The sequence below is a fragment of the Suillus fuscotomentosus genome, assembly GCF_016647785.1.
Source record: "Suillus fuscotomentosus strain FC203 chromosome Unknown F5891scaffold_27, whole genome shotgun sequence".
NCBI classification, from domain to species: domain Eukaryota; kingdom Fungi; phylum Basidiomycota; class Agaricomycetes; order Boletales; family Suillaceae; genus Suillus; species Suillus fuscotomentosus.
Window position 1 is genome coordinate 72,584 of NW_024539539.1, and position 24,405 is coordinate 96,988.

Genomic DNA, 24,405 nt, shown 5'->3' on the forward strand with positions numbered 1-24,405 from the left:
ATCCATGTCCTTCACTCAAGAGTTCAAGTTTATACAATTCTCCTACTTACTATATGGCATAGCGATGCTGATCCGATGGTCGGCGAACATGTATCTTTCGGATTAATACCACAGGCATGCAAAACGTTACTCCCTCGCACAACTCAAATATGGGTTAAGACAGTCAAGCAATCTGGATAGATGTGTGCTGATCGAGTGGTAGGGCCAAAAGATCTTGCGTTCTTCAGTTCTATTTATTACTGAGGTCCATCTCCACCAGCCCCTGTTTCTGTCCCGCCTTGAGTCAGCATTCGACCAACTACCGTCACGGTCATGAATTGTAACAAAGCCATCGCTTCTGTGTTACGGTGAGCCTTTACACAACACACACCAACAGTACTGTTCTTTCCGGTCTTCCAGGACCGTCATGATCACATTCGGTGTCGAACAGTGGTCGTCCTCCAGCAGCTCATTCACAGCATTGCCTTCTCCTTTGCCGTCCTCCAGAAATTAGATAGTTGATAGCTCCACCATGCCGCGTCGTGCAAAATGACATCTTCGGATGCTTGCGGTTTCGCGAATATAGATGGACCACACAATAGCGAATTCAAACTGTGGTGTGCACCAGCATTGACTTTGAACAGCTCGGAGCAAATTGTTCGAGATGTCCCCCGTTATCGAGTGTCATGAGGAACTCCATGTCATCCGCGCAGAGTGACTGACGAGGATACTAGCATACTTTCGTGCGTATGTAACGGACAAGGAAATAATCAACATCAACGAATGTGGAGGTGAGCTCGAGCTAGAAGATCTAGAGTGTTGGCGGATCCGGAGGGCATACATTCCAATTAATTTACATTGAACTTTGACGCAAAATAGTTACCGGCGAGAACGAATGAGAATTTGGAAATCCAGTTACAGGCTCAGCGAGCGCCCAGGCCTAGGTACCTACGTATACCTGGCGCTGAACGTGCTAAGGCAGGTGTGTCTGTACTATGTAGCTAGGCTTGAGTTTGATAGGTGAATAATTATTAATTAGGCCTTTAGTCAGAACCGCATCGAAAAGCGTCAGATAAGGCTAAGTTATTTTGGATATTTACCGTATCGGTAAATTTGTGTCAAACCCGGTATTTATATAAAATAAGTTAAAAACCAAAGACCGGTCATAAAGAAGAGATCAGCATTAGCACATTCAGCCGTGGTAGATGGTTTGGGATTCCAGGTATTGAATTCGCACTCCACTCGTCCTAGCCGGTTGTAGTGGATGTACACTCCCTCGGCCAGTGTCCGCATGGAGCCATGTCTCGACACGTAACCACATTAAGTAACCGTGGTAAACCATCAACAACTGTTTAACTGCGAATACATTAATCATAATATGCAGCAGCTATTGATACAATGCCAGTTGTAGACTATGTTGAATGCCCACCCTGATGTGAACGATGTTGAATGCCCACGCTATGCAATAAAGAAACCGTTGACTCTTTTTAACATCTGATAAACTCGAGCACACTCCACGCGTCAATACCTAAAAGCCCTCTTCAATGCCTGCCGGACGCTGGAGCGTGCTGACATCCGCGCCAGGAAGCGGCCATTGACGTGCGAATGAAACGACATCTCTGCGGAGTTCATCCACCTGCGCGGCACCTGCCGAGCCCTTCGCCGTTGCAGCGCGGATGAAGTCCTTGAGAAGCTTGGAGCCAGCCTCCTTTTGGAGGAAGAGCGAGAGCTGCACAGCCCGGTGCAAGAAGCTAGCGACAACCTTGATGTCCTTCTCGGTCATGTCACGGGACGTCAGCGCCGATGTGCCGAGACGGATACCACCAGGAGTCTGGGCAGATGCATCGCCAGAAACTGCGTTTTCTATTTCAGGAGTTCAAAATCAGTATCTTGCATTTTCATACAGAAAATAGATCTGACTGTTGATTGTGATGCCCAATAAGTCGCACACCTTCTCGACTTTGCTGCCAGTCAAACCAAGGGGACGGAGGTCCCACAGAACAAGGTGGTTATCAGTACCACCAGTCTGCAGTTTGTAACCGTGTTCATGAAGGGCAGCTGCAAGTGTCTGCGCATTGACAATAACTTGTTTAGCGTAGGCCTTGAATGTAGGCTGGGCTACCTGTAGAAGGGCAGTAGCGACAGCGGCAATAGTCTGGTATAATTTTGTTATCAGCTTGTGTTTCATAGCCGGAGATTAGGGTGCCAACGTTATTGTGGGGGCCACCTTGACAGGCAGGGAAAACAGCGTCGTTAACGCGCTTCTCAAGATCTTGGCTGTTGGGTCCATCTCTTTTGAAAAAGATTAGGCCAGCGCGAGGGCCGCGGAGGGTCTTGTGGCTGATATATGTCAGTGTGAAAGTAGTCTCGGTTGTGAGCGGAAACCTCACGTCGTTGTGGTAACGATGTCACAGTAATCGAAAGGGTTATTCAGTGTTTGTGCTGCGACAAGACCACTGGTGTGTGCAATATCAGCCATGAGGTATGCACCCTCTGCATCTGCAGTCTTCTTCAAAGCAGCGTAATCCCAGTCACGGGGATAAGCGGAGGCACCGCAAATGATCAATCTGGGCTTGAAGATTTTTGCTTGCCGCTCAAGACCTGCATAGTCGATAAGTTGTGTTGTGGGGTCGATTGCATAAGGGAATGACTGGAAGTATATTGAGGAAGCGGTCATCTTCTTTTTGGCAGTCTAATTGATCGAATCTCAGAACCGCTGACCATTGACGTGGCAAAAAAAACTCACATAGTAACCGTGCGTGAGATGTCCACCATCTGGGAGACCAAGACCCATCAAGCGGTCCTGGGGCTGAAGGAGAGCGGTTAAAGCTGCAAAGCTATCGGTCACGTAATGTGAGACATGATCACACATAAGCGATATCAGACATACTTGGCAGTCTAGCATGAGAATCATTGAATGTCAAGATTACAGAGCGCCTGATTGTAGTGAGATACTCACAGAGCCAGAGTAGGGCTGGACGTTCACACCCCATTTTGCAGGGTCGAGGTTGAACGCTTCAAGGGCACGCTTGCGGCAAAGAATCTCAAGCTCGTCGATGTGTTCATTGCCACCATAGTATCGGGCATTTGGAAGACCCTCTGAGTACTTGTTGGTCAATATTGAGCCATTTGCCTCGAGAGTTGCGCGACTCGTCAAGTTCTAAGAAATGTTTCAGAAAATATGAGGATATATAACAGCAAACTGTGAGATCCACCTCAGACGCGATAAGTTCGAGTCCGGAAAACTGCCTCCAAGTTTCCTTGTCGATGATGTTCTGCACTTCAGGATCGATCTCTGCCAGAGGTGTATACAAGACTTTGTTCTGCAATAATAGCGCAGCTTCTTGGTAAGGGTGTATAACTTATTGAATATGATACGCACAAAGTCTGGAGTGTTTAATGTTGCCATTTTTCTTGAACGGAGTGCAAGGGCCTGTTTGAAACGCAGGGATGATGAAGGAGTGGCGGAGAGATAAAGAGGACGAGTTAGCAGGCGCAGCATCTCTAACTCAAAATTTGAATGAGGATAATAAGATAAACGGATAAACCCGATCTGAGTCATAAAATATATTTGTCCCAAAAGATAAACCAAATTTAAACAAACAACGGTTAAGTATAATCGCTGAATTTAAAATATGGAATCTATTTTACGAATACAATGAAAGTCTATAAACTATGTAGCTTCAAACAATAAGCTGCTGCGCGAGTGTCCATGCGTCCACAACCGCCGTTTTCATATATAAAGGCCAGACAGATGGCCCTGAATCCCCATCTCGTACGCACTACTCGCAACTGCAGCCTCTTCTTCCGTCATTCTAACGAATTTCTAGATCAGAGCCAGGAGCTCTTCTTACTACGTTCATTCTAACGCGAGTTGCATCTCACAGTCACCTACACTCACTCAAACATATCATCTTCTACGGTCATGGGTCTCTCTCAGAACCTCTTAATTGCCATGCTAGCTTCCCTGGCCAGCGCGGCACCTCTTGCATCTTACTACGAGCTCGTATCTAATTCAACGTCGAGCTTTTCCCAACAACAAAACGGTCTCGATGCGCAAAAACTGAATGCTCAGTTTGCCACAATGACTGCCAATGATTCTTGCACTAGTAGGTTCAATGTATTTTCTCGCTCTCGTTTATTTATTGATTATGACCGCGTCACAGGTGGTGCTCAGGCATGCATTAGCAGTGCCTTCGCACAGTGTATTGGAAGTTCCTGGGACCTCACGCCTTGCTCGTCCGGTCTGTCGTGCTTCGCACTTCCTCTTGTCACCAAAGCTGGCACCAGTCTCGCTTGTGACACACAAAGTGATGCTGACGCACGTTTTATCGCTGCTGGCGTTCAGGGAGGGGTAACTGGAAATGCTACCGCGAGCAACGCAACCACTGACGGTGGCGACTGTGTAGAGACCACCACAAGTGCCTCACCATCTTCCACAAGTGCCTTGCCATCTCTCACAAGCACTCCTATCTCGAGCACGTATGACCCATGTGCTTCCTCACCTCTTGAGACTTCATCCACCCTCGCCAGCCCCTCGATGAAGACGATGAAAAAGCGTCAGTATGGCTCCTCCACTTACGGTCCAACCTTTGGCTTTAGCAATCCGACCACTACTGTCACTGCCTCGTCTACTCAGGCCAGCACTGCCTTGCACACTAGCGTAGCGAGTTCCTCCGCCAGTAGCCCTGCGTCCATTGTTTCTACGAGCGCTTTGACGAGTTCCTCTGTTGCTTCTACTCCTGCGACTCCCTTTAGCTCTGGCACTTCTACTGGTGCTGGCAGCGTTGCTTTGAGTCCATCTACCTCTCCCGTCGTATCCACTGGGACTGGAACTTCGCTCCTCACTTCCTCAACCCCTCTTGTAACATCTGCACCAGCTGCCGCCACCAGCGCGAACAATGTTTCCACTGTAGTCGTTGTGACCACTGTGGTTGTCACTGTGACAGCTAATGGTACGGCTGCACCCAGCACGTCACCAACGGTGAGTGTGGAATTGAGCGGAACTGTGTCATCTACTGTCCCTGCTGTGACACAAACCTCAGTTGCTACATCCCCGTCTCCCTCTTTTGCCTCAGCCACTACCGTCAACTTGAACAGTCCTTCGGACACTCCGACCACAAGCGCCACATATATTGCAGCGTCATCTCCCATTGTTTCTGCATCACCGAACATCCCGATTGGTGCTGCATCTTCGTCCGTGGTAGCTTCTTCGACTGCTTCATCTCCGTTCAACTTCGTCTCGGCTTCGCCAACAATGACTTATTGAAGAAGTAGATTGTATCACAGATAGATTATAGTATGCGGAGGAGTGGATTATATTCGATTATAGGACTCTAATGGAACTCACGACCCTCGGTCATATACCCACACGTTGTAAAGATTAACTATTGTACTCGACTTAGTTACCTGTTATATGGCTTATAGTTCAAGATGCAGGACGTCTTATTATTGTCTTATTATACTATTTTCCTTGCAAAACCCAAGATTAGGGTTAGGGTTTGATTGTGAGAGATACCTGCCTTAATTCATCACTAGGGCACTTTCACTGGTACTGATCTGCTGTGCTGCTCTCCAATCAGCTTTCTGCAGGCGCACGCACAACGCTCCAACGGTCATGAACAATATTACACTAAATAGCATCGAACAAGTCCTTGGCGCTCGTGAACCCGAATTATCGCAGAACCTGACGAAGCTCTTTGCGAAGCTTCTAGAGCGAAACCAAGACCCAACGTTTGTGCAGAACTATACGGTGAGTCCCGTCGTATCCTGCGCTTTATGTCACCATCTGGACTAGTGTCAACTAGGGTGCCATCAAACTCCGATTTCGCAATGAGTTTCAGACACGGAAAGGTCGCGATCCTCTCAGCTTCAGTGTTTTTGGCAGAGCATGCTATGCGGCAGGGATCGTGAAGACGTTTCTCGCTGTCGTGACATCCCATCTGTACACGCAGTCGCAATCGCAGCCGAAGGAACGATACATTGGCCAATACAATGCGCTCGAAGCTCTGGAAGAATTTATGCAGACTGGCAATCTTACCGAGCGACGCACGCTTTTGGAGGACATGAAGAAGAACCATGTCGTTAATATCTGTTTATCGGTAAGAATATATAGGACTTTGTCTGGATTCAATAATTCTCCGAGTTCTCATGTGCCTCTTAGCATCTGAATCATCCTCTTTGCATCTTCCGTCAGTTAGCCATCAATACCTTGCGCGTACTCGCCAGCGAATCCGTACTGGGAGAGACTTCATCCGTAACAGAAATAGCAGATATAATCGCAGCTGTCTGCAGATTCACTTTAGAAGGACCCGATTTCTTCATCGAGGGCATGCGATCTCCAAACACGACATGGCAAAGTCAAATGGTGATGGGTGCAACTGATGTGTGTCGATATACCGTCTTGTCCATCCTGTGCTCGACTAATTCTTCTATGAGATACCTGCAAAACGAGCCGCAGAGCATGTACCTCGATTTTACGCCATGGCTCAAGAAAGCGCTCTATGGACTGCCCACGGACTTTTGTGTACCACACCACCTCCATCGCGAAAACATTGTCTTGACATTTTGAAGAAGAAACCAGAAATTCTAGATTTACTTTTTGACTGCGCCATCATCACTCGCCCACCTTGGTACCCTGAAACACAAGTCGATTCTATCGCGTGTGAGGTCATAGCCCTCTTCTTCCAATGGCCGTCGCACATCGTACCAGGCGTTTCGACGCCTCAAGACAATGCTTTTAGAGCACAGGAGTGGAAGGCCATGACCCAAGCTGTAGCTATCCTGACGTCCCGAGAAGACTGGTGTGAGAAGATCATCGAAGTATGGATGAAAATTGAAGAGGAGGACTGGCGGGAAGTCCGGGGGTAGGTGATATCATCCGTCTTTCCGTTACACGACTAACCCATCCTCCCTTAAAGCTGGTTTGATCGGGTCGAGGTTGATTACCACGCGTTTGAGCCACCCGATGAAGATGCTTTCGGTCAGGTGTTTGAATATAGAGGTCTGTCGCCATCATGTCTCTCTCGATGAACATACTCAATGGTATAAACGGCTTACAGGCACATCCCGTATTTCTATGCTGAGATTAGTCAGTACCCTCAGTCACGCAGCCGAGTCTTGCGGTGTCACCAACGCCGAGATCGAGTCACTACTCCGGATGGCATACCTTGCTTCACGCAAAGTCAAGAGTGCAAGTGAACTCGATCGTAGTAAACCGGAGGATCGATACACGTGTGTCGAGCGTATGGAAGAGATCTTTCGCAGCCCTATGTATACTGTATCCCTAAACATGACAGTGGATGCGCCGCTCCAAATCGCGGACGAAAGTATCATGGGTCCAACGGCCCTCGCACGCCTGCTCGTCGTGCTTGCCCAACGAAAAGCCTTCGATACCATCCAGGGACTCAAAAAAGCACCCAATGGTCTTTCATCCTCAACCTGTCTCAATCACGTACAACAAATCACGAACCCTGATGTTATTCGACGATTCCTGAAGATCGCACTGCAGCGCGTCCAGGCGAGTATGGACAAGGGGCGCGAGCGCTCTCGCGAGAACGATAACAATTACGCCAGGGTTGCGTTCACGAGCGCTGCAGAGCTTTCCGCTGCCCTGGTTGCATTTGACAACCACACGCAGGGTCAGTATTCGAAGGAAGTGCTGGGGGCGAGAAAGGAACTTGCATTGGCGCTAGGAAATGCAGCTGAGATGGCCATTCGTGAGAAGCACTGGCAGCAGGCGTTGTATTTCGGATCCGGTGCTGTGAACGTCGCTGAGAACATTCCAGCCGGCGAGCATTTGGATCACAATATTACTGCAAAAAATAAGCGGCGCGTCGAGCAAGCGAGGACGGCGATTTCTGCAAAATAAAAGCCATGTAGCATTAACATTGTGAGTGGGTCATTTTTTGGTTTCTTTACGTATGATTCATCGACTTCTATGTTCAGTGACCCTCTGTACTGATCTTGGTGTATGATATATTGTACGTTTGTCTAATCAATGCTGTCAATTGTCTTGATGGGCCTGCATACTCAGGGGCGCTTCTGTGAACCTTGAACAGCCTATCTTGAGCATCATCCTTTGATAACCCGGCGTTGGTTATTACGTTTACCTGCGTCAGACCCTGGTTGTGAAGTGTTTGAATTGATGATATGTCGAAATATCTAGGGAGACAAGCGTGGATCTAAAGATACAATCAGACACATGAGGTTTTCAGGGCTTGGATTACTGCCTAGTGTTATCGTAAGCTTTGCTGCTCCTAGTCAGGCCCAAGTAGCCAAAGTCTAATCAAGAGAAGTAACACCAATGGGGTGGACTCAGTTTGAAACGTATAGCGGTTCACTCATCTGCAAGTCCGTCATCCGGGAAGATGTAGTAAATCAAACTTCAAATTACATTTCTCTCGTACTTGCATGTACTTATTGCACGTGCATCCACCTCTTAATCACAATAGTAGTCATTAAACTATCTGTTGAGTGGTTACAGTCATTGATGAAGCTACTCAGAACGACATAGCCAGAGTGATCAGCCAGATCAATATGAACAAATGGCGCAGGTATTCAGGTATTCAGGTCTTTTTCTTGAACAGACCAAAGAACTTTCCTTTGCGTTCCTTCTCCTCGATGCGCTTGAGCACTAACTCCTCTATCTCCTCCTCAGTGATAGTACCTCCCATAGCAGAATACCACACAACAGTGAGGATGCCCACGGCGGCGGTCAACACGCAGCTACAACCACCCCGCATTGTCAGTATATCGGAACAAGTACTTTAGTCCCGAACTCACCCAGCCATTGCCAAGATGCCTTTAGTCAGCCAACCGAGCTTCTGGAACCACGGGCCAAGCGGGAGGCCCGACAAGTTGGTTGGGCTCGCGTGTCCTGCAGCGTTGCCGCTCGCGGGGATTCCGAGCGCAGTACACTGGTCGTACAAAAATGAGGGCACGCGGCCCTGTGCCTGTTCTTGTATCTGAAGCGGAGCTGTTATGAACTGGACTGCAAGACCCGAATCAAGATGCCATTCGATGTGACCTAGATGATAGCAATGTAAGTAAGCGTCTCTCCTGAAGAGGATTCGTGGACTTTCAGTGGAAAATCCATGCGCCAGGGTTATCAGCGATGAGCCGGAGCGTGACGGAACCACCGCCAGGGATGGTTACCGTGTCACGACGCATCGGGTTTGCTTGCCCTTCGACAAGCGGTGGGTTCAGGGACGTATCGTTGGAGGTATAATCTGTCGCTGTATTGACAATCTGCATCTTGTATCCGTGCATATGGCTAGAACGTAATATTAATTCTGTCAAACGCCGAATGCAGGGTAGAGAAGACGCACAAGGGATGTTTTCCCGTATCGGCATTCATCACCACAAGGTCGATTACGTCTCCGTAGTTATACACAAAGCTGTACGGCCCGTATGCCACTTGGCTAGTGGCATTTTCGCCTAGGGTCAGCGCGCTTATGATCGCGGGCACCACTGGCGAATTATAAACCAAATCGTTTATGTAACCATGATTTGTCCCATCGTTCATCGTCGCGAAGTTGAACACAAGATCGAGGGTGTCTGTTGGGTCGGGCGCAGGCAAAGCGACGAAGGGAACCAGAGAGGTATCGTTTACCAAGGTATAGGAGGATATGGTGGTCAGATTAGTGGTGTTAGCGGAGGCGGAGTATGTGATGGTGGAGGTGATATCTGCAAGCATTTTGAAAGGTAGTACGATAAGAGATGGGATTGAATGCTCTGGTAAGGGAATAGCCTACTTGGATTTAGAGTACTGGGAACCCTGTCAAACATGCTTGTATCCATGTTCGCATGGATGGCCCAGTTTGACGATGTATCATTCCTCGCAGTGACAAGCACAGAGTAACGCTGAGCTACTGCCAGATTCAGGACATCAGCGGGCTGCGGCAGTGTGTCTGTCTGCGGTAAAATGAGTCCACCGAGTTATCAGAAGCAGGTAGAAGTAAACGCACACCGTCAGCTTCGATAATTTGCATTTCATGCCCGTCGATCCAGAAGTAGAACCCTGCAAATGCGCCCGTGTTGATTATGCGCAGCCTGTACGTTTTACCAGGCTCGAACGGAAGGGTCGAGTTCTCGTTGAAACCCACCGCGCTTGTTACCGGGGATGGGTGACTCCCTGAGATTGGTGGCAGGTAGGAACCATTTTGGGAGAAATATATGAGAGCAGCATCTGAAGTCAATGGAACATGAAACAAAAAAATAAAAATTCGACCATGAATATACCACCATGGACTATAGGACGAGGCAACCCACCAGGTATAGGCTCTGCCCCGCCGGGATTTGCTATGCTGATGAAGGAATCCATGAGGACAGTGTGTTCTTGATGGTACCAGTCGCTCAGCACGATAGTGAACTCAGCATCGTAATGCGCGCCATAAGTTTCATTCGCAGAATGCAGCAGGAGAGGCGTGCGCAGACCATCCACATATATTCCCTGCGTGGATGGATACGGAATTTAGTACAACGTTATTTCGAGAGCACAAACAGGTACACGAAGTAAAGAAGCGAAGAAGCAATGTTTACTTACGTTTGCATGACCATGCGCCCAATATGTTCCGACTTGGCCGGAGGTGTTGATGGGTACAACGTAGTCGAACGTCTGGCCCATGGGTATGCCACTGCATGGGATGAATAATTAGCAAGATACTTTATTAGTTGCATGGATAAAGACATCAAACAAAAGACGGCGACGACCGGTTCAGGCAATGGAGCCATTGTCAACATGACCAAATGAACACAAGTACACATACCATTGCGCAACTCCCATTGCGCCATCCATCCAGGACGTCGAGTTAAAGAACATGCCATGGTGATGCAGTGTCGCAAGCGTATCGATGCTATTCGTTACATGCACAAGCAATGAATCTGTGTTGTTTACCTCAATCGGTGGAGGTCTTTATGAGTGCCGAATAAGTCGACAGGCATCATGGTGAGATCCAAATTTCGGGGATTTGCAGTGAATAGAAATATCAGTTGCAAGTAAGATGTATCAATCCAAAGGAGTTCTCAGCTCTACAAGCTCATCATATAGGATATGAGAGACTTACGGCCATGTTCCGTTGACACCAATGACGCGGCGTTCAAAGAGGCCATCTGGATTTGCGTTCTCGACGTATGTGACGTTCCACCAAAGCTCTTGTACACCCGCCAGTACAGGAGACAAGAGTGCAAGCAAGGGAAGCAACTGACGGCACCACATGGACCCCACGTTCGAGTTGGTAGTGATGAGGACGATTCGAAGTCAGCCCTCAGAGGGAAAGTAAAGAAGCACAGATAGCTATCTACTCCAAGCCTAAGTAGTTTCCGTTAATGACCCATAATCGCCAAATTTTATCTGATAATCCCAAACTGACTTCAGCATTTGAAATTCAAGTACTGTTTCCCACATCAAGTAAAGTTTTACAAAGTAAGATTTTATCTGATAAGCGCTATATTTGAAATTTGATGGTGGCTGGGGATCTTGGCGAGCCCCCTGGATACTATCTGATAGATTAATTTTCGGTATTAACGGTAAATTCAAGTCAAGGGTTCAATGGCTGAAAGTTTATTATCAGATAAATCTGTACTAGAATGCTCCTTCAACCCCACATCCCAAGAACGATACCACGGCAATGGCTGTCCAGAATTTGTTCAGCGTCAGCATATTCTTCATCGTCTTCAGAGAGACCCTCGAAGCCGTCATCATCATATCCGTACTTCTTGGCCTCGTGGAGCAAATCGTCCATGGCGACATAGACCAATTAGCCACAGTCGCGCAGCATTATCAGCCTGATTCAGCTCAGCACAACGACAGTGAAACAACTACACCAGAAGGAGAATCAGATACCATCGCCAAGAGACGCTTAATCCGCAAACTTAGATTCCAGGTATGTTACTGCAGTGGTAATGTTGAAAGATGGACTCATGAGCAATCAGGTCTTTGCTGGTGGAGGCGTAGGCTTGTTCCTCTCATTCGCCCTCGGTGCTGCATTCATCGCAGTATGGTTCACCAAGGCGTCCAATCTCTGGGTAAAGGCCGAAAATCTCTGGGAAGGTCTGTGTTTCTACATTCAAATTCTTACTCGTTTCCCAAGTTCTTTCTCTCACTATGCCGCGCAATTAAACTGACCCACATCATACCTTCATAGGCGTCTTCGAACTTATCGCATGCTGGATGATTCTAGTCATGGGCATCACCATGCTCAAGTTAGACAGGGCCAAAGCTAAATGGCGCATCAAGCTCCAGCGCGCGTTTAGTGATCAACGTCTGTATCCTTTTATTTGCCTCTGTTCTCGTGCCTAACAAATCTATCTTGTCGTCAGATGTCGATCGTGGCACAAGGACTGGGAAGTGGGTACTCTTCATTCTTCCGATGATCACCGTCTTGCGTGAAGGTCAGGATTGTCCCTTAATGTCACCATGCTTTCAACTAATGTGACATTTCGCAGGAATTGAAGCTGTCGTCTTCGTTGGCGGTGTTGCGCTTGGACAACCCGCAAAGTCAATTCCCATTGCAGCAATCGTGGGCCTTGCTTGTGGACTTGTTTGCGGTTATTTCATCTACCAGTTCGCCAGCCGCTCAAGTAAGGTTTCTTTGAGCATCATGTTGCACCAATGTTCACCTATCATACACCAGCTCTGACTATTTTCCTTATCGTTATGACGAATTTGATCCTTCTGATCGGCGCTGGCCTATTCAGTAAAGCTATCTGGTCTTTCCAAGAAAACGCCTTCAACAATTTACTTGGCCAAGACGTCGACGACTCAGGCGGTAACGGACCCGGATCATATGACGTACGCGGGAATGTATGGCATCTTGACTGCTGTAATCCCGAGTCCGATATGTCATGGGGCATATTCAACGCTGTACTGGGATGGGAAAATACCGCCACTCTTGGTAGCGTGCTGAGTTACGTGTTCTATTGGATCGTGGTAATCGTAGTGCTCGTGCGTATGAAGTTCCAAGAGGTGTGTTTGTTTCTTATTGTTATCTTTACCTTCCTAAACTATACATCAATATTATTAGGGCCGTACTAAGCTTTTCGGGTGGGAGTCTGCGGCCGGCACACGCAGGCGACTCGCAAGCGAAAAGCGGGCTGAAGAAGCTGCTCATAATGATGAGAAGGCTAGCCCTGCCATAAGCACCATCGAAAGTGTTGGTTCACCAACAGAACTCCCCCTGTGATACCGTCATTTAGGATTCTGCCGCTCGGCCGGTGACTCATTATCCATGCATGAACTGGCAGGCAAGCTCTTCCCTTATCACCCAGACCTTATTCGGTTCCTTGTCGTTGTCGTTGTCTTTCATCTTTTCCTTCGTTTATGCTTCTCCTTCGTTGCTGTTTTCATGACTGCTCTAGTTGCTGACATGCTAGTTACAATGTGCAAATCGATGAATATATTCAATCGCCAATTTTGAAAATGACGTAAATACATAAATCCATCTAGTTAGTACATGGCGGCCGCGGCCGCACAACCCCAAAGAAGACTCGTGGGTATAGTCTCCAAACGAGTCGATTGCGTTCAAGTGTGATTACTTAGTACACACGGATGTGACGAGCAGCTACCAACGACCCGAGTGGAACGGGGAACTCGAAGGGTCCACGTCCGTAACTTGTTTGCTGAGTGATGACGGGAACTGAGCAAGGTCCGAGTGATAACAGAAAAAGTGCCATGAGCTCCCAGGGAACGGTAGAACGTTGACAGGTACCCTGTTATCATCAGTTTGGGCCTGACTCAGGCTCGGTCCTTTCGAATGGGTCTTCGACGAACCCCTGAGCCACTGATCATGAGGAGGATACCATAGTGATGGACTCCCAGGGACTCCAACGGTGTAGAGTTGATGCTGACCGTACTTGGTTCCTTTCAAACCCCTGAGCCTGTCTGAATGATAACAGAAAAGTACCACGAACTCCCAGGGGACGGCAAAGAGTGGTACCCTGTCATCAGTCGGACCTGAAAAACAGACATATGGCATTCACAATGATCATGGAAAGACCCTGGCTCAGACTAAACCAACTAAGCAGGGGCCCACCCATTAGGAAAGTGTGCCGCGATGCCCGGCATAACGTATACTTGCCTTTTTAGGACCACTCACACCAGCGATATCCGCTGACATAATCTTACGGTGCGTTCGATATCTATTACCGCTCCTGCACGTGCACCTCGTATACTTTCGCATGCTCCCTTTGTTCTATGGGCACTGATTTAGACACTTTGTGGTGAGCGCAATGTCTGAGCCTTACAAGGCTAGCGCTCAGCGGGGACACCGGGTGGCTCATGTTTCAACATCAACGTACGACGGACAGCTGGCGTACAGTTGGAATTCTTACCACCCATCAAGGGGCTGTCCTTATGTTGCAATTTCAGTGGACGACGGACTTGAACAACTGGCATCCAGAGTTTCCATTTTTTAACCTTGACTTTTGGCGTGAAAGTCTAGAACGATAACGGCAGAGAGTTGTCTGACTCAAGAGACGATTTGGAGGAGTACAAGGTGAGAATTTATTAATATTTATTTATTAGGCACTTTTCTCTCTGATGCTACACTTGATTGAAGTTCAATATTCATGGTGTCTTGATATTAAACCCCGTTATTGTAATCATTCTAGGTGGAAAACAGGACCTGCCAAGGGGTGGGTTTGTAAGACGTCTTGCTGTGGACGGCAAAGATGTAGACTGTGATTTTCAAGACGGTCTTGGCGCGCGAGCTCAACACCAAGTAAGACAGCGGTCACAGCTTCTTCCTAGCAACTCTGCTTCGTTCTTCTGGAATTGAATTGTCAAACCATCCATGTGATGGACACGGTCCGTATTCCATATTATCAATTGGTCGAGTGTTTTGTACAGACTTGATCTCAAATTTGTTTTCGCACTCCAGTATATGGATTATCTGAAGTCACCCAATGTCACAGCCATCACCGAGCGTATGTATCCCCGCCGCCCGCATGCATGTTCCTTCTTTGGTCTCCTTCGTACTTCATTCCTGTTTCACCATCAATGGCATCATCCTCCATGCTGACAAGTCAGGACGCCACGGTGACGTTTGACGTGGCAGACTGGCAGTTAAATCTTCGGACGCCGTGTTCAAGTTTTTTGTAGTAGATATTGATGAATACAATCGATGGATATCAGGCACATGCCGTGCAATTGAAAAGTCTGCTTGTAAAGCAACGAGTCAGGTGCATTCTGCCAAGGTAAAGCTGGGATAACAACGACAGTAATAATTAATAATTTAAAGCACATGAATCACCAGCGCCGGTTCGGTAGCTGTGGCTGTGGCGTCATACGCGAAGGCAGGTTTTTGCTATTGGTCAGTCGATGCTTTTCTATTCATGTCGATGACATTCTAGATCTGGGCGATTTTCGCAATCGCACAACTACATGTTCCATCCATGAAGCAATGTAAGGGGCCATGAACACCACAGGGCAGACATACCAGCACAGCGGATGTTGTAATATCATTGTCTGATTACGCGGGTGTTCGGATGTTTATATACCACCATCGGCCGATTATCAGATAAGATCTTGCTCTGATGGTACCCCGCAACACGCACGACCGAGATATCCTTGGGACTTGTCGGAGAACCGTTAGGTAGTGGCGTGGGTAGAACTGGTACTGCCAAGCAGATGTGCTACAGGCTCTCTACGATGTCCGAGTCTGGAGGTCCATAAAGCCAGTTTTAATACCAAGCACGCAACAGTCTCAGCTCCGATCCCCACCCTGAAAATCTATCTCGCTTCAACGCTGAGTTCATCTCGACCAGAAGACGATCTGTAACGGGAAAGAACGATGCGAGCGATACGGACTCGGAAGTATTAGAAGAGAAGAGGCCCACGCACGTGTCGACGAGGGACTTGGTGCCGGCAGTTGAATGGAAGCCAGCCCAATATGATACATAGGTACCTCACTGTTCTCTCGAGTTCTACCGAACCGGCAGAATTGGCTCATAATAGTTCTGCCCCACAACACTACTATCGGAGATTATGCTCAGGAGTGGAGACTTGCGAAATGACATCGTACGATTTGGTACACACGGCGTTTCAGGGCTGGGGATGAGCATGGGCAAGTATATTGCTGTGAGACGTATGAATCATCTTTCGCAAACTGAGCCCAAGAGTATGGGCAGTCCCTGAAACCAGGAGGACGGGGGCCTAAAGGACTGTAGTCTAGGTATGACAGGCTTCTCGGCAGGGCGACGTGGGCTTGCAGCTACCATAATGTGATCCTCCCGCGAGGAAGCACTTCGCTTCTACGAGATTAGGGGCCATTCATATAAATAGACATGACGAATTTCGACAAAGCATGGAGCATGCGGCGTTAAGTCGAAAACAAATATCGACTCCGAAGTTCTTGTTTCCATCTCGTTTAGACAAGTATTCGGACTGGCACTTCGGCTTTCAACAGCGAAATATATCGGTGACACTATCGGAGTAAATAAGTTTGCAATGGAATTTCCCATGCGACGTTGAACAAGTGCTGCGATGAATTAACGACACGCAGATTTGACAAGTATACTCACCTATGATAATAAACGAACGCCACTTGAATAGGAAAACTTGTAATGATTCAAGACTTCTAAAATACAATGTGATCTTTGGTTCGTGTTCAAAGTCATTGGTATGCATGTCGAAAGCAAGACAGGTGTTACGCTTTAGAAGAATAACGATTCCTTACACATCAAGGCGGAAAAGACAGTAGAGTAACGTGGGAGCGGTGCAGACCGGGCACGCAGACCTAGCCATCACAGTATCAATGATGCACCTTGAGTAAACGCGTTTCAATACGTTGAAATGCAAACGAGTAACCGAATCACAAACCTGTTACAAAAGATATGGCCACACATCGTCGCAGTTGGATCATCGCAAGGATCTCGAAGACAAATTCTGCAGTAAAGAGGAGATTGGCCAGTTCGTGGCGGCAGAGGGCACCTCAGCATGATCATTTTGATCTGGCAGAGACTCCAACGAAGTGACCACTGAGGGTAATCGGACACAGCTAGACGCTGGTGAGGAAGGTTGGGACGGAGCGCTTGTTGCAACCAGATATGCACGGTTCTCTCTAACATACTCGGGTATGGAGCTCGCAGATACGAAAACAATGGAGTGGTCAGAAAGAGGGCTTGATGGAGTCGAGGAGCGATCGGCGTCGGAGAAGTAACTGGCGGAATCTTCGGAAGTCATTGGAGAGTGTACAGGACGGCTTTCGGAATGCAAGTGATCATCCTGAGTAACTCTACGCGACCCACAGCTACCATGCTCAGATGGGGTCGGAGAAGGAACAAGGTTGCGAACGAAAGGCTCGCCTGACTCAGCGAGAGGCTGCAGCTCAGAGATGCGAACATGGGGAGAGCGCATTTGCACGGGTACAAGTATGCTATTTGCAGGGGATTCTGTCGAGTGTGACGAAGACGTGAAATCAGGTTCCAATCCAGGAACGAGGGGGTCCACCCTCTAGAGCGTTATCGACCTGCTCGTGGCTCATGTCTATGTCGAGAACTGTCGGGTGGTCGTTGGATATCTCGGGAGGGGACTGACAAAGACATCTCAGAGATCGTATACCAACACCCAAAACTAAACGAACCATGTTGTGATCTTGGCTTTCCGGATAAGTCAACTCAAGGGAAAAGTCAGGTTGGCTTGAACCCATGTGTTCATAGACTGCCGACTCTTGTATGATGGCGTGAGCATCGAGTACGGAATGCTATGCAACCAAAGAAGACACGGAGAATGCATTAGCATTAGTCTCGAAAGAATTGGAGTCGTCAATCTTACTTGCTCTAGCACATTCGGATGACAAGGAATGGTGTCGCATTCCATGGATGCAAAACCCGATTGGGGGTTGATAACGTTAGATTCCTCGGTTAAGTTCATAGCAACATCAGAAGCACATGTTGGATCATCAAGACTGTGGTGCTCGTGATGTGAGGGTGAGGGTGTCTGGGCGGGAGTCGAGTGCTCTGCGCACTACTTCGCGTTCCAATTCCATCAAGGATTGTTGATCCTGCAAGTACATGCCCTGGGCTGGAACACTACGATCAACTGATAGATCGGTGGCTCCTTGGGATTCCAGGGCCATGACTAAATCACAGGACCCAACCAAAGAGTCCTCGACTACCTTGGGTTCGATAGCCCCAAGCGAGTCCGCGGAAAGCGTAGTTTCTTCGGGCTCGCCAGTCACAACACGATCAGGAAGATTCTCATTCACCGATACTGTCGAGGTGTTGGTGCGGTTGCAAATATTGCAATTGCAAGTCCCATCAGCTCTCTTGCAGATTGTACAAGCACATGAATCGACTCTATGCTGCAACTCGTGGGCCTCCAGAGCTACGATCGTTGCGACAGGTTTTCCACAGGTTCCACATGCGAAATTCGCCACGGGGTTGGGTGCAGCGACCTCCACCTTCGGTGACCGCTTCATCAAGACATCTTTATCATCAGGATGTTCTGGGGTGGGTTTCTGCGTGAATGAAGCACCGAATATGGATGCACTAGGCTGCTCTACAGGAGCAGTCTCAGCCTGGGAGTATGGTGGCGATAGATACGAAGGTGCATAAACGGTACGGGGGCGGGATCCATGCTTTGCATTCTGATGCTGCATACGGGCTGCATCGGACGTAAATTCTTTATCGCAGTATGTGCATTGTATCTGGGATGCTTAGCTCTCAGCTAAATTGTCGATCGCAAATGCCGCAAGGGAAGCAATGCTTAGCCTCCGTATGTTGATCCAAGGCTTCTTCAGAGCTAAATTGTCGATCGCAAATGCTGCAAGGGAAGCAATGCTTAGCATCCCTATGTTGATCCAAGGCTTCTTCGGAGCTAAATTGTCGGTTGCAGATGCCGCAAGGGAAGCAATGCTTAGCCTCCGTATGTTTGTCCAAGGCTTCTTCAGAGTTAAATTGTCGATCGCAAATGCCGCAAGAAAAGCAATGCTTCGTTCTATCATGCGAGTCTCTTCCGTCTGAAGTCTTGAACACACGGTCGCAGTGAGTGCACTCAAACCCGTGCTTCGACTCGCTGTGCTAGATGAGCGGTTGAGAATCAGACGCTGAAGCAGATGCAAAGTGCTTCGCACCATACGGAGAGCACTTCTGGTCACAAAAGAACGGTCACAAGATTTGCACACAGGCATGGTGGTAGCAGCAGATTGGGAGGATGGACCGTCGACACTGTTGAAATTCCTGTCACACCACCACCAGGCCTGATTATTATTGAAGATGCTGCAGTTGCCGACGAAGGGAAAATATGGGTATACGCGAGACAGTTCTCTCGGACAATGGGAGAGAGAAGTGTGTCACGACTCTCGAATTGCTGTCAGTCCGTATCACGCTGGTATTAACTGTTGTCAATCGGTTTAACGCTCGCACTCGGCCGGAGCCGAGTGCTTGCGGCTGCGCCACGTCTGACCGTGACGTATACTCGTGACTCAGTCTCCTAAGCACTAGTGGCAATGCATACTTTGCTTCAGATTTGAGTCTTTTCTGCCCTGAACTCACTCTTCATGTGCCCACACGCAATACGAGTTGATGTTTGAGGCTGATGTGAGTGCAGAGGGTACCGGCAGTCGTCACAGGTAGTCACGCAATGTCACGTTGGAAATTGCGAGACAGATTTTATAGAATGACTACCAGCGTCGAAATCGGTACTCCACGACAATGCACGACAGACAGGCAAGACCCGAATACTACATAGATCGACTACTCATCATCAGTCACTCTCAGTCATGGCAGGTCGCGGTGGTGTCGATGCGGAACAAACAGTAAAGCAAAACCGCATCCCTACACACGGGACATCGCGAGTCTCGTATCACCGCATCTGTGATGCACCTACGAATTCCTGTTAGTCCAAGTCCAAGACCGGTATCGATTGTACTCACGCGTTGCAGAACAGGTGCCCACAAGTCGTCGTCGTCAGATCCTCGCATGTCTCCCGTCGACAAATCCTGCAGTGATAGGGAGAGAGAGAACTTGTGCCATTCGTTAAATGATTGATCCCGTTCCTTCCCGCAACTCTTCCCGGTTTGAGTGGTGCAAAACGAGGAAGTTTACTGGCACCTGTGCTCATTGTCAACTCTAAATCTATGAAAAAACAGCGTTACTAACCTGATTTCTTTTGTACGCCATATTTTCGCCTGCCTTGAAGCACAGGAGGATCGAAGGAGGAATCGGTCGAATCAGATGATCGGTTTTCCCACAACGGCTCCGACATAATACTATCCTCAAATCGTACTTCACGGCGTCGCTCGCGAGAGGCTGTGGTGAGGCCGATTGAAGTCAAACTGGGAGATGTCATGGCCGGGCTATGAACATGATTCACAGTTGAAGGTGCCTGTCCTGGATGAGTCACAGCAAGGTATGCACGAGCTTCCCGCAAGTAGTCGGGGGTCACATTCGCAGAAATATCAATGCCCGCAGACTCAGGTGAAATGGAGCTTGGCGTCGCCAAAATACTGCAACAAGATTGAGATTCGGAAGTAGCGTTTCATTTGGTCATCATACCTGGCTGTCTGAGAACCCCCGTTAGGCACAGGTACTTGCAAGCGAAGCATAGGCACACCAAGGCCCATCGGTCGATGACTTGGTGAGTCATCCGATTTGTCTGACATCCTCGACGCATCCTCGCCACTTAATGTGGACCACCCAGAGCTCGACATCGGCGATGCGCCGTTTTCGGGAAGTTTTATCACCGGAGAGTTTGTCTCAGGTGACCTCGCAGAAGCAGTAGATTCTTGATCGCTGTGACTGGCGCCATTCAGCTCCTGAGAAGGAAAGAGTGCTGGAGGGTCCGGGCGCGGACTGAAGGGGCTACGGAAGTCTGTGCTTGATATCAACGGTGTACCAACTGCAGGTATATTGGAAAGCGGTGAGTGCTCAAAGTCTGGGGACTCGTAATGATCCATGGTATGCCCAGTCTCCAGCTGTGAGACTTTGATGCCACAGATCGGAGGCGGCGAAAGCGTCCTGGAGGACGACCGCGACCCCACGCTTGAACGTGTCAGAACCCTCTGGGACAGAGGGCTGGAGTATCCACTGGCACTCGGAGGCAAAGGGATGGACGGGGCATAGGGGAGGTCACGATCAACAGAAAAACCCCATGTCGAGTCGACTCGACTGGGAGAAAAGGGACTAAAAAAGTGTTTTTCGGAATGAACTATTCCGTCGCCGTTATCCAAAGCATCGGGGTCGAAATCTTGCCTTGTTACAGGCTCACTACTGCGTGGCCTGTGCACGACAAACAGATGCTATGGAACACATTTGAGCATTACTCGATGAACCAGAAAAGAAAACCAACGTGTTGATAGGCATCCGCATCTGCGAATCTCAGCTCACAGTCCATGCACTTGGGGTGTGCTACGAAGTGTCGGATGTGATTCTGCAACGACTCGGAGCACTCAAACTGCCACTGGCATAGGTGGCAGTATGCCTCTGGATGTTCTGTCGCGCCGTGCTGCACGGCGGTTTGAGTCAAGGCATCAGCGATAACGGGACTCACCCACCATAGCAAATTCAGCTTGATCACTGAATCCGACTTGACATCTGTCGCACACGGGATGGTTGCGAGATGTCAAGTAGTGCATAGAAAGCTCCCCAGGATCAAATAATGCTCCTTCACACAGGTGACAGGATACCTGAGGGTGAATCATTTCTGTGTGCTGAACGCAACATGAATGAAAGATCTTCACAGATATATCACGAAAAGAGGGGACAATACATTATGGTATTCGCCTTCATCCTGAAAACCCAAGTCACATCTCGTACAAGACGGATGTATGACATCTGGGGACTCTTTGTAGTGCTGACGTAGGCCTTCTTCCTCGGCGTACCTCGTTTGGCAGACTTCACAACGATAGGGAGCAGCGTGGTCCGCGAGGTGCTCGTTTAAAAGGTCTATGTTGGCGAAGATGCCCTCATGACAAATGGGGCACGAGTGCGCCGAGGCGATGTGCTCTCTGAGAACTTCCTCCTCCGGACAAACGAATTCGCACATTCCGCAGGCAAAAGAGTGTTTCGCGACCGTGTGGTCATCCAATGCTGACTGAAGCTTGAAGACATTGTTGCACAAAGCACAGTGAAAAGAGTGTTTCGCGGCAGTGTGGTCATCCAATGCCGACTGAAGCTTGAAGACATCGTTGCACAAAGGACAATGATAAGAGTGTTTCGCGGTCGTGTGGTCATCCAATGCCGATTGAAGCCTGAAGACATCGTTGCACAAAAGACAATGAAAAGAGTGTTTCGCGGCCGTGTGGTCATCCAATGCTAACTGAAGCTTGAAGACGTTGTTGCACAAAGGACAACGATAGGAAGTTGGTGGAGAAACAGGGCGGGGCGGCTCTGGGTGGGATGTTTGGCGATGCTGGAAATACAGGTTTGAGAGTGAGAGACCACAACAAAGCGCGATCAAGAAAACATGCCGTTGCATATACTGCGTCGTTTTTGAATCCAAGATCACACTCGACACATTTCGGGTGGGCATCTTTTGAAGACTGCAAGTAGTGGCGGTAAAGCCCTTCTTCGGAGCTAAACGCCACATTGCATACCCCGCAGTTGCTGAGTGCGGATGTATGCACTGCAGCGACATGATCATCAAGAACATGTTGAGACGGGCATTTGTGCCCACAAATAGCACAAACAGGCCCGGAGGGGTGAGCAGTTTCACTGTGGGCAGTAAGCTTAGACATCTTTGAGAACGTGTGGTGGCATGAAAGGCAAGGATACACTTTCTTGGCCGATGTTTCGAGAGGATGGGCGACGCGAATATGACCATACAATTCGTCTGCGGAGGCAAATGTCTGCTTGCACATGGAACATCCCAAATAAACGCTGGGTTGTACTTTGGGCACAGGATGACTGATCGACTGGTGTTCTTCAAGAGCGCCAGATGAGGAGAAGCTCTGATAACAAGATGGACATGGGTTTTTAGGTGCATGATCTACGCTCATGTGGTGCTGGAGCGCTTCGGGACTGACAAAGTCCATGCCACAGGGGCCACAGGGGAACGTGGCTGGGATTGTGGCTTTGGCTTTACTGGCAGCTGCAGGAGGGTCTTTAGGTCCTGCGTTGTGATCCACCCTGATGTGCGTGCTGAGCTCGGAGGTTGTCATAAATGTCAAAGGACATCCCGCTTTGCACTTGTGGTGCTTCTTAGATGCGAGATGTTGAATTAACGCAGCATTATTCTTGAGGTCCTTCTGGCAAAATTTACAACTTATTCCCGCTACTACATGCTTCATTTTGATGTGCTTGATGCAAGCGAAGACGATCAGTACATCAATCAAATTACTCGAAGCAAATTCTACTACTCACCGCTTCTAATTCAGTTAAGGAGGCTGCCTGGGCACCAGGCGGCGGGCATAATGGACAAGATGGCATAGTGCTGAAATAAGGAGGGTTGAATGGAAATTGTGCGGAGTCTGCTATTCCACCACGTCTTATACATAGAAACGTTTGCGTGCACACGACTTTGGCACATGTTAGCGGCGAAGGCGGACCCTTCTAAAAGCGTGGGTCAAGCTACGAAGCATGCCTATTTGGCGTGACTTCGAATTCATAAGTTAAGAGTAGAAGCCCTCTTTCAGCTTCAAGCTATAACGATAGCCATTTAACAACAGATATGTCGTACATACTAGAGTACCCAATCAGCAGGAACAGGATGCCATCTAAGAAAGTGAGATGGTTTCAAAAAAAACGATCAAGGGAGATCACCTGAGGCTGCCATGCGGAAACAACGTGCTACGTATCATATAGAGTAGAAAGTGGTCCAACCAGCTCACTGTGATTATGCCGTTACTTTGGAGCAATTTTTTTCAAAATGAAGTCCAGAGTCGAGTCGAGACTTAATGTGACAATGATAGAGTAGAAAACACAACTTAGGCGTGCAGATCAATATTGGAGATCATCGATGCATCGATGATCGATCATCCAGGATGCCAGGGCCTAAGGAATAAAATGGAAGAGCGTTCTTTGCAACCGATTCGTGAACTTAAGTGTGGCATTGACAGGTCCGGCATCCGAGCGCACGTCCGCACAGAAGCGGTTGAGCAACGTACCAGCCTCAAATGATCACGTCTGGGATACGCTCGCGTCCAGCTTAAGTCGAAATCACTAGTCTGGAAATAAGTACTGAGAATAAGCGAATTTGTGAGCTGAACGACCAATCCTTGACGGTCACACTAACATGCAACCCTGATGGGAGAAGATCCACGGAAGATTCAGCTCGTGACATCAATAGCCCATACGACTGCTTGTAGATAGGCTGTGAGCGAAATACTGTGGATTTTCTGAACGAACCCTCTTGTTTCAGTAGAATATGTCTACGAGAACTAGGTGCGTCTTGTCAGAGAATCTTGAACAAGCACCTGACGATGGGTGATATGATATGCCAGGCACAGTGCATCACAATAGCGATCGTTCTCGAGTAATCCCTTGAGA

General features: G+C 48.5%; 7 protein-coding genes across 7 annotated transcripts; 3 read left to right on the plus strand and 4 right to left on the minus strand.

Annotated features, from left to right (window-relative positions):
• Positions 1-1,311: 1,311 nt before the first annotated feature.
• F5891DRAFT_1033342 (serine hydroxymethyltransferase-domain-containing protein) lies at positions 1,312-3,498 on the minus strand. The gene is made up of 9 exons (XM_041361699.1): positions 3,362-3,498; positions 3,195-3,302; positions 2,939-3,139; positions 2,870-2,877; positions 2,726-2,816; positions 2,370-2,671; positions 2,190-2,319; positions 1,900-2,134; positions 1,312-1,842 (listed from the first exon to the last, which is right to left on the minus strand). The coding sequence occupies exons 1-9, from the start codon at positions 3,479-3,481 to the stop codon at positions 1,508-1,510; spliced, it is 1,530 nt and encodes a 509-aa protein (XP_041225880.1). The 5' UTR covers positions 3,482-3,498; the 3' UTR covers positions 1,312-1,507.
• Positions 3,499-3,759: 261 nt separating this feature from the next.
• Positions 3,760-5,460, plus strand: F5891DRAFT_1033349 (uncharacterized protein). Its single transcript, XM_041361700.1, has 2 exons — positions 3,760-4,088; positions 4,146-5,460. Exons 1-2 carry the CDS (start codon positions 3,905-3,907, stop codon positions 5,246-5,248), a joined length of 1,287 nt encoding a protein of 428 aa, XP_041225881.1. The 5' UTR covers positions 3,760-3,904; the 3' UTR covers positions 5,249-5,460.
• F5891DRAFT_1033352 (uncharacterized protein) lies at positions 5,436-8,310 on the plus strand. The gene is made up of 8 exons (XM_041361701.1): positions 5,436-5,731; positions 5,787-6,080; positions 6,143-6,364; positions 6,418-6,845; positions 6,900-6,982; positions 7,041-7,870; positions 7,927-7,961; positions 8,015-8,310. Exons 1-6 carry the CDS (start codon positions 5,597-5,599, stop codon positions 7,847-7,849), a joined length of 1,971 nt encoding a protein of 656 aa, XP_041225882.1. The 5' UTR covers positions 5,436-5,596; the 3' UTR covers positions 7,850-7,870; positions 7,927-7,961; positions 8,015-8,310.
• Positions 8,311-8,351: 41 nt separating this feature from the next.
• On the minus strand, positions 8,352-11,304 carry F5891DRAFT_1033355 (Fet3 ferroxidase). The gene is made up of 10 exons (XM_041361702.1): positions 11,046-11,304; positions 10,749-10,892; positions 10,526-10,616; positions 10,252-10,432; positions 9,948-10,168; positions 9,735-9,894; positions 9,309-9,666; positions 9,063-9,253; positions 8,764-9,007; positions 8,352-8,706 (listed from the first exon to the last, which is right to left on the minus strand). Exons 1-10 carry the CDS (start codon positions 11,195-11,197, stop codon positions 8,547-8,549), a joined length of 1,902 nt encoding a protein of 633 aa, XP_041225883.1. The 5' UTR covers positions 11,198-11,304; the 3' UTR covers positions 8,352-8,546.
• Positions 11,305-11,563: 259 nt separating this feature from the next.
• Positions 11,564-13,395, plus strand: F5891DRAFT_1278244 (iron permease FTR1). Its single transcript, XM_041370309.1, has 7 exons — positions 11,564-11,864; positions 11,914-12,031; positions 12,126-12,242; positions 12,301-12,372; positions 12,427-12,561; positions 12,615-12,946; positions 13,005-13,395. The coding sequence occupies exons 1-7, from the start codon at positions 11,610-11,612 to the stop codon at positions 13,161-13,163; spliced, it is 1,188 nt and encodes a 395-aa protein (XP_041225884.1). The 5' UTR covers positions 11,564-11,609; the 3' UTR covers positions 13,164-13,395.
• A 5,247-nt stretch (positions 13,396-18,642) lies between these two features.
• On the minus strand, positions 18,643-19,109 carry F5891DRAFT_952447 (uncharacterized protein; the record flags this gene model as incomplete). Its single annotated transcript, XM_041375111.1, has 2 exons — positions 18,643-18,999; positions 19,053-19,109. The coding sequence occupies 2 exons, from the start codon at positions 19,107-19,109 to the stop codon at positions 18,643-18,645; spliced, it is 414 nt and encodes a 137-aa protein (XP_041225885.1).
• Positions 19,110-19,428: 319 nt separating this feature from the next.
• F5891DRAFT_1033372 (uncharacterized protein) lies at positions 19,429-23,606 on the minus strand. The gene is made up of 9 exons (XM_041361703.1): positions 23,281-23,606; positions 22,389-23,216; positions 21,689-22,330; positions 21,474-21,629; positions 21,269-21,424; positions 20,476-21,218; positions 20,080-20,426; positions 19,866-20,031; positions 19,429-19,813 (listed from the first exon to the last, which is right to left on the minus strand). Exons 1-9 carry the CDS (start codon positions 23,344-23,346, stop codon positions 19,804-19,806), a joined length of 3,114 nt encoding a protein of 1,037 aa, XP_041225886.1. The 5' UTR covers positions 23,347-23,606; the 3' UTR covers positions 19,429-19,803.
• Between the last annotated feature and the right edge of the window lie 799 nt (positions 23,607-24,405).

Excerpts from the sequence above, each read along its gene's own strand:
- F5891DRAFT_1033352 (XM_041361701.1), top strand. The coding sequence starts at position 5,597 with ATGAACAATATTACACTAAATAGCATCGAACAAGTCCTTGGCGCTCGT. Across the intron at positions 6,846-6,899 it reads GACTGGCGGGAAGTCCGGGG|CTGGTTTGATCGGGTCGAGG; the intron begins GTAGGTGATATC and ends CCTCCCTTAAAG. Across the intron at positions 6,983-7,040 it reads TCAGGTGTTTGAATATAGAG|GCACATCCCGTATTTCTATG; the intron begins GTCTGTCGCCAT and ends AACGGCTTACAG.
- F5891DRAFT_1033342 (XM_041361699.1), bottom strand. The coding sequence starts at position 3,481 with ATGCTGCGCCTGCTAACTCGTCCTCTTTATCTCTCCGCCACTCCTTCA. Across the intron at positions 3,140-3,194 it reads TCGAACTTATCGCGTCTGAG|AACTTGACGAGTCGCGCAAC; the intron begins GTGGATCTCACA and ends AACATTTCTTAG. Across the intron at positions 1,843-1,899 it reads ATTGGGCATCACAATCAACA|AAAACGCAGTTTCTGGCGAT; the intron begins GTCAGATCTATT and ends CTCCTGAAATAG.
- F5891DRAFT_1033372 (XM_041361703.1), bottom strand. The coding sequence starts at position 23,346 with ATGCCATCTTGTCCATTATGCCCGCCGCCTGGTGCCCAGGCAGCCTCC. Across the intron at positions 23,217-23,280 it reads CCTTAACTGAATTAGAAGCG|CACATCAAAATGAAGCATGT; the intron begins GTGAGTAGTAGA and ends GCTTGCATCAAG. Across the intron at positions 21,219-21,268 it reads ATGCGGATGCCTATCAACAC|CATCTGTTTGTCGTGCACAG; the intron begins GTTGGTTTTCTT and ends TGTGTTCCATAG.
- F5891DRAFT_1033355 (XM_041361702.1), bottom strand. The coding sequence starts at position 11,197 with ATGTGGTGCCGTCAGTTGCTTCCCTTGCTTGCACTCTTGTCTCCTGTA. Across the intron at positions 10,893-11,045 it reads GGTGTCAACGGAACATGGCC|ACCTCCACCGATTGAGGTAA; the intron begins GTAAGTCTCTCA and ends GCACTCATAAAG. Across the intron at positions 9,667-9,734 it reads TCCCAGTACTCTAAATCCAA|ATATCACCTCCACCATCACA; the intron begins GTAGGCTATTCC and ends AAATGCTTGCAG.
- F5891DRAFT_1033349 (XM_041361700.1), top strand. The coding sequence starts at position 3,905 with ATGGGTCTCTCTCAGAACCTCTTAATTGCCATGCTAGCTTCCCTGGCC. Across the intron at positions 4,089-4,145 it reads TGCCAATGATTCTTGCACTA|GTGGTGCTCAGGCATGCATT; the intron begins GTAGGTTCAATG and ends ACCGCGTCACAG.
- F5891DRAFT_1278244 (XM_041370309.1), top strand. The coding sequence starts at position 11,610 with ATGGCTGTCCAGAATTTGTTCAGCGTCAGCATATTCTTCATCGTCTTC. Across the intron at positions 12,243-12,300 it reads GCGCGCGTTTAGTGATCAAC|ATGTCGATCGTGGCACAAGG; the intron begins GTCTGTATCCTT and ends TCTTGTCGTCAG. Across the intron at positions 12,947-13,004 it reads TGCGTATGAAGTTCCAAGAG|GGCCGTACTAAGCTTTTCGG; the intron begins GTGTGTTTGTTT and ends CAATATTATTAG.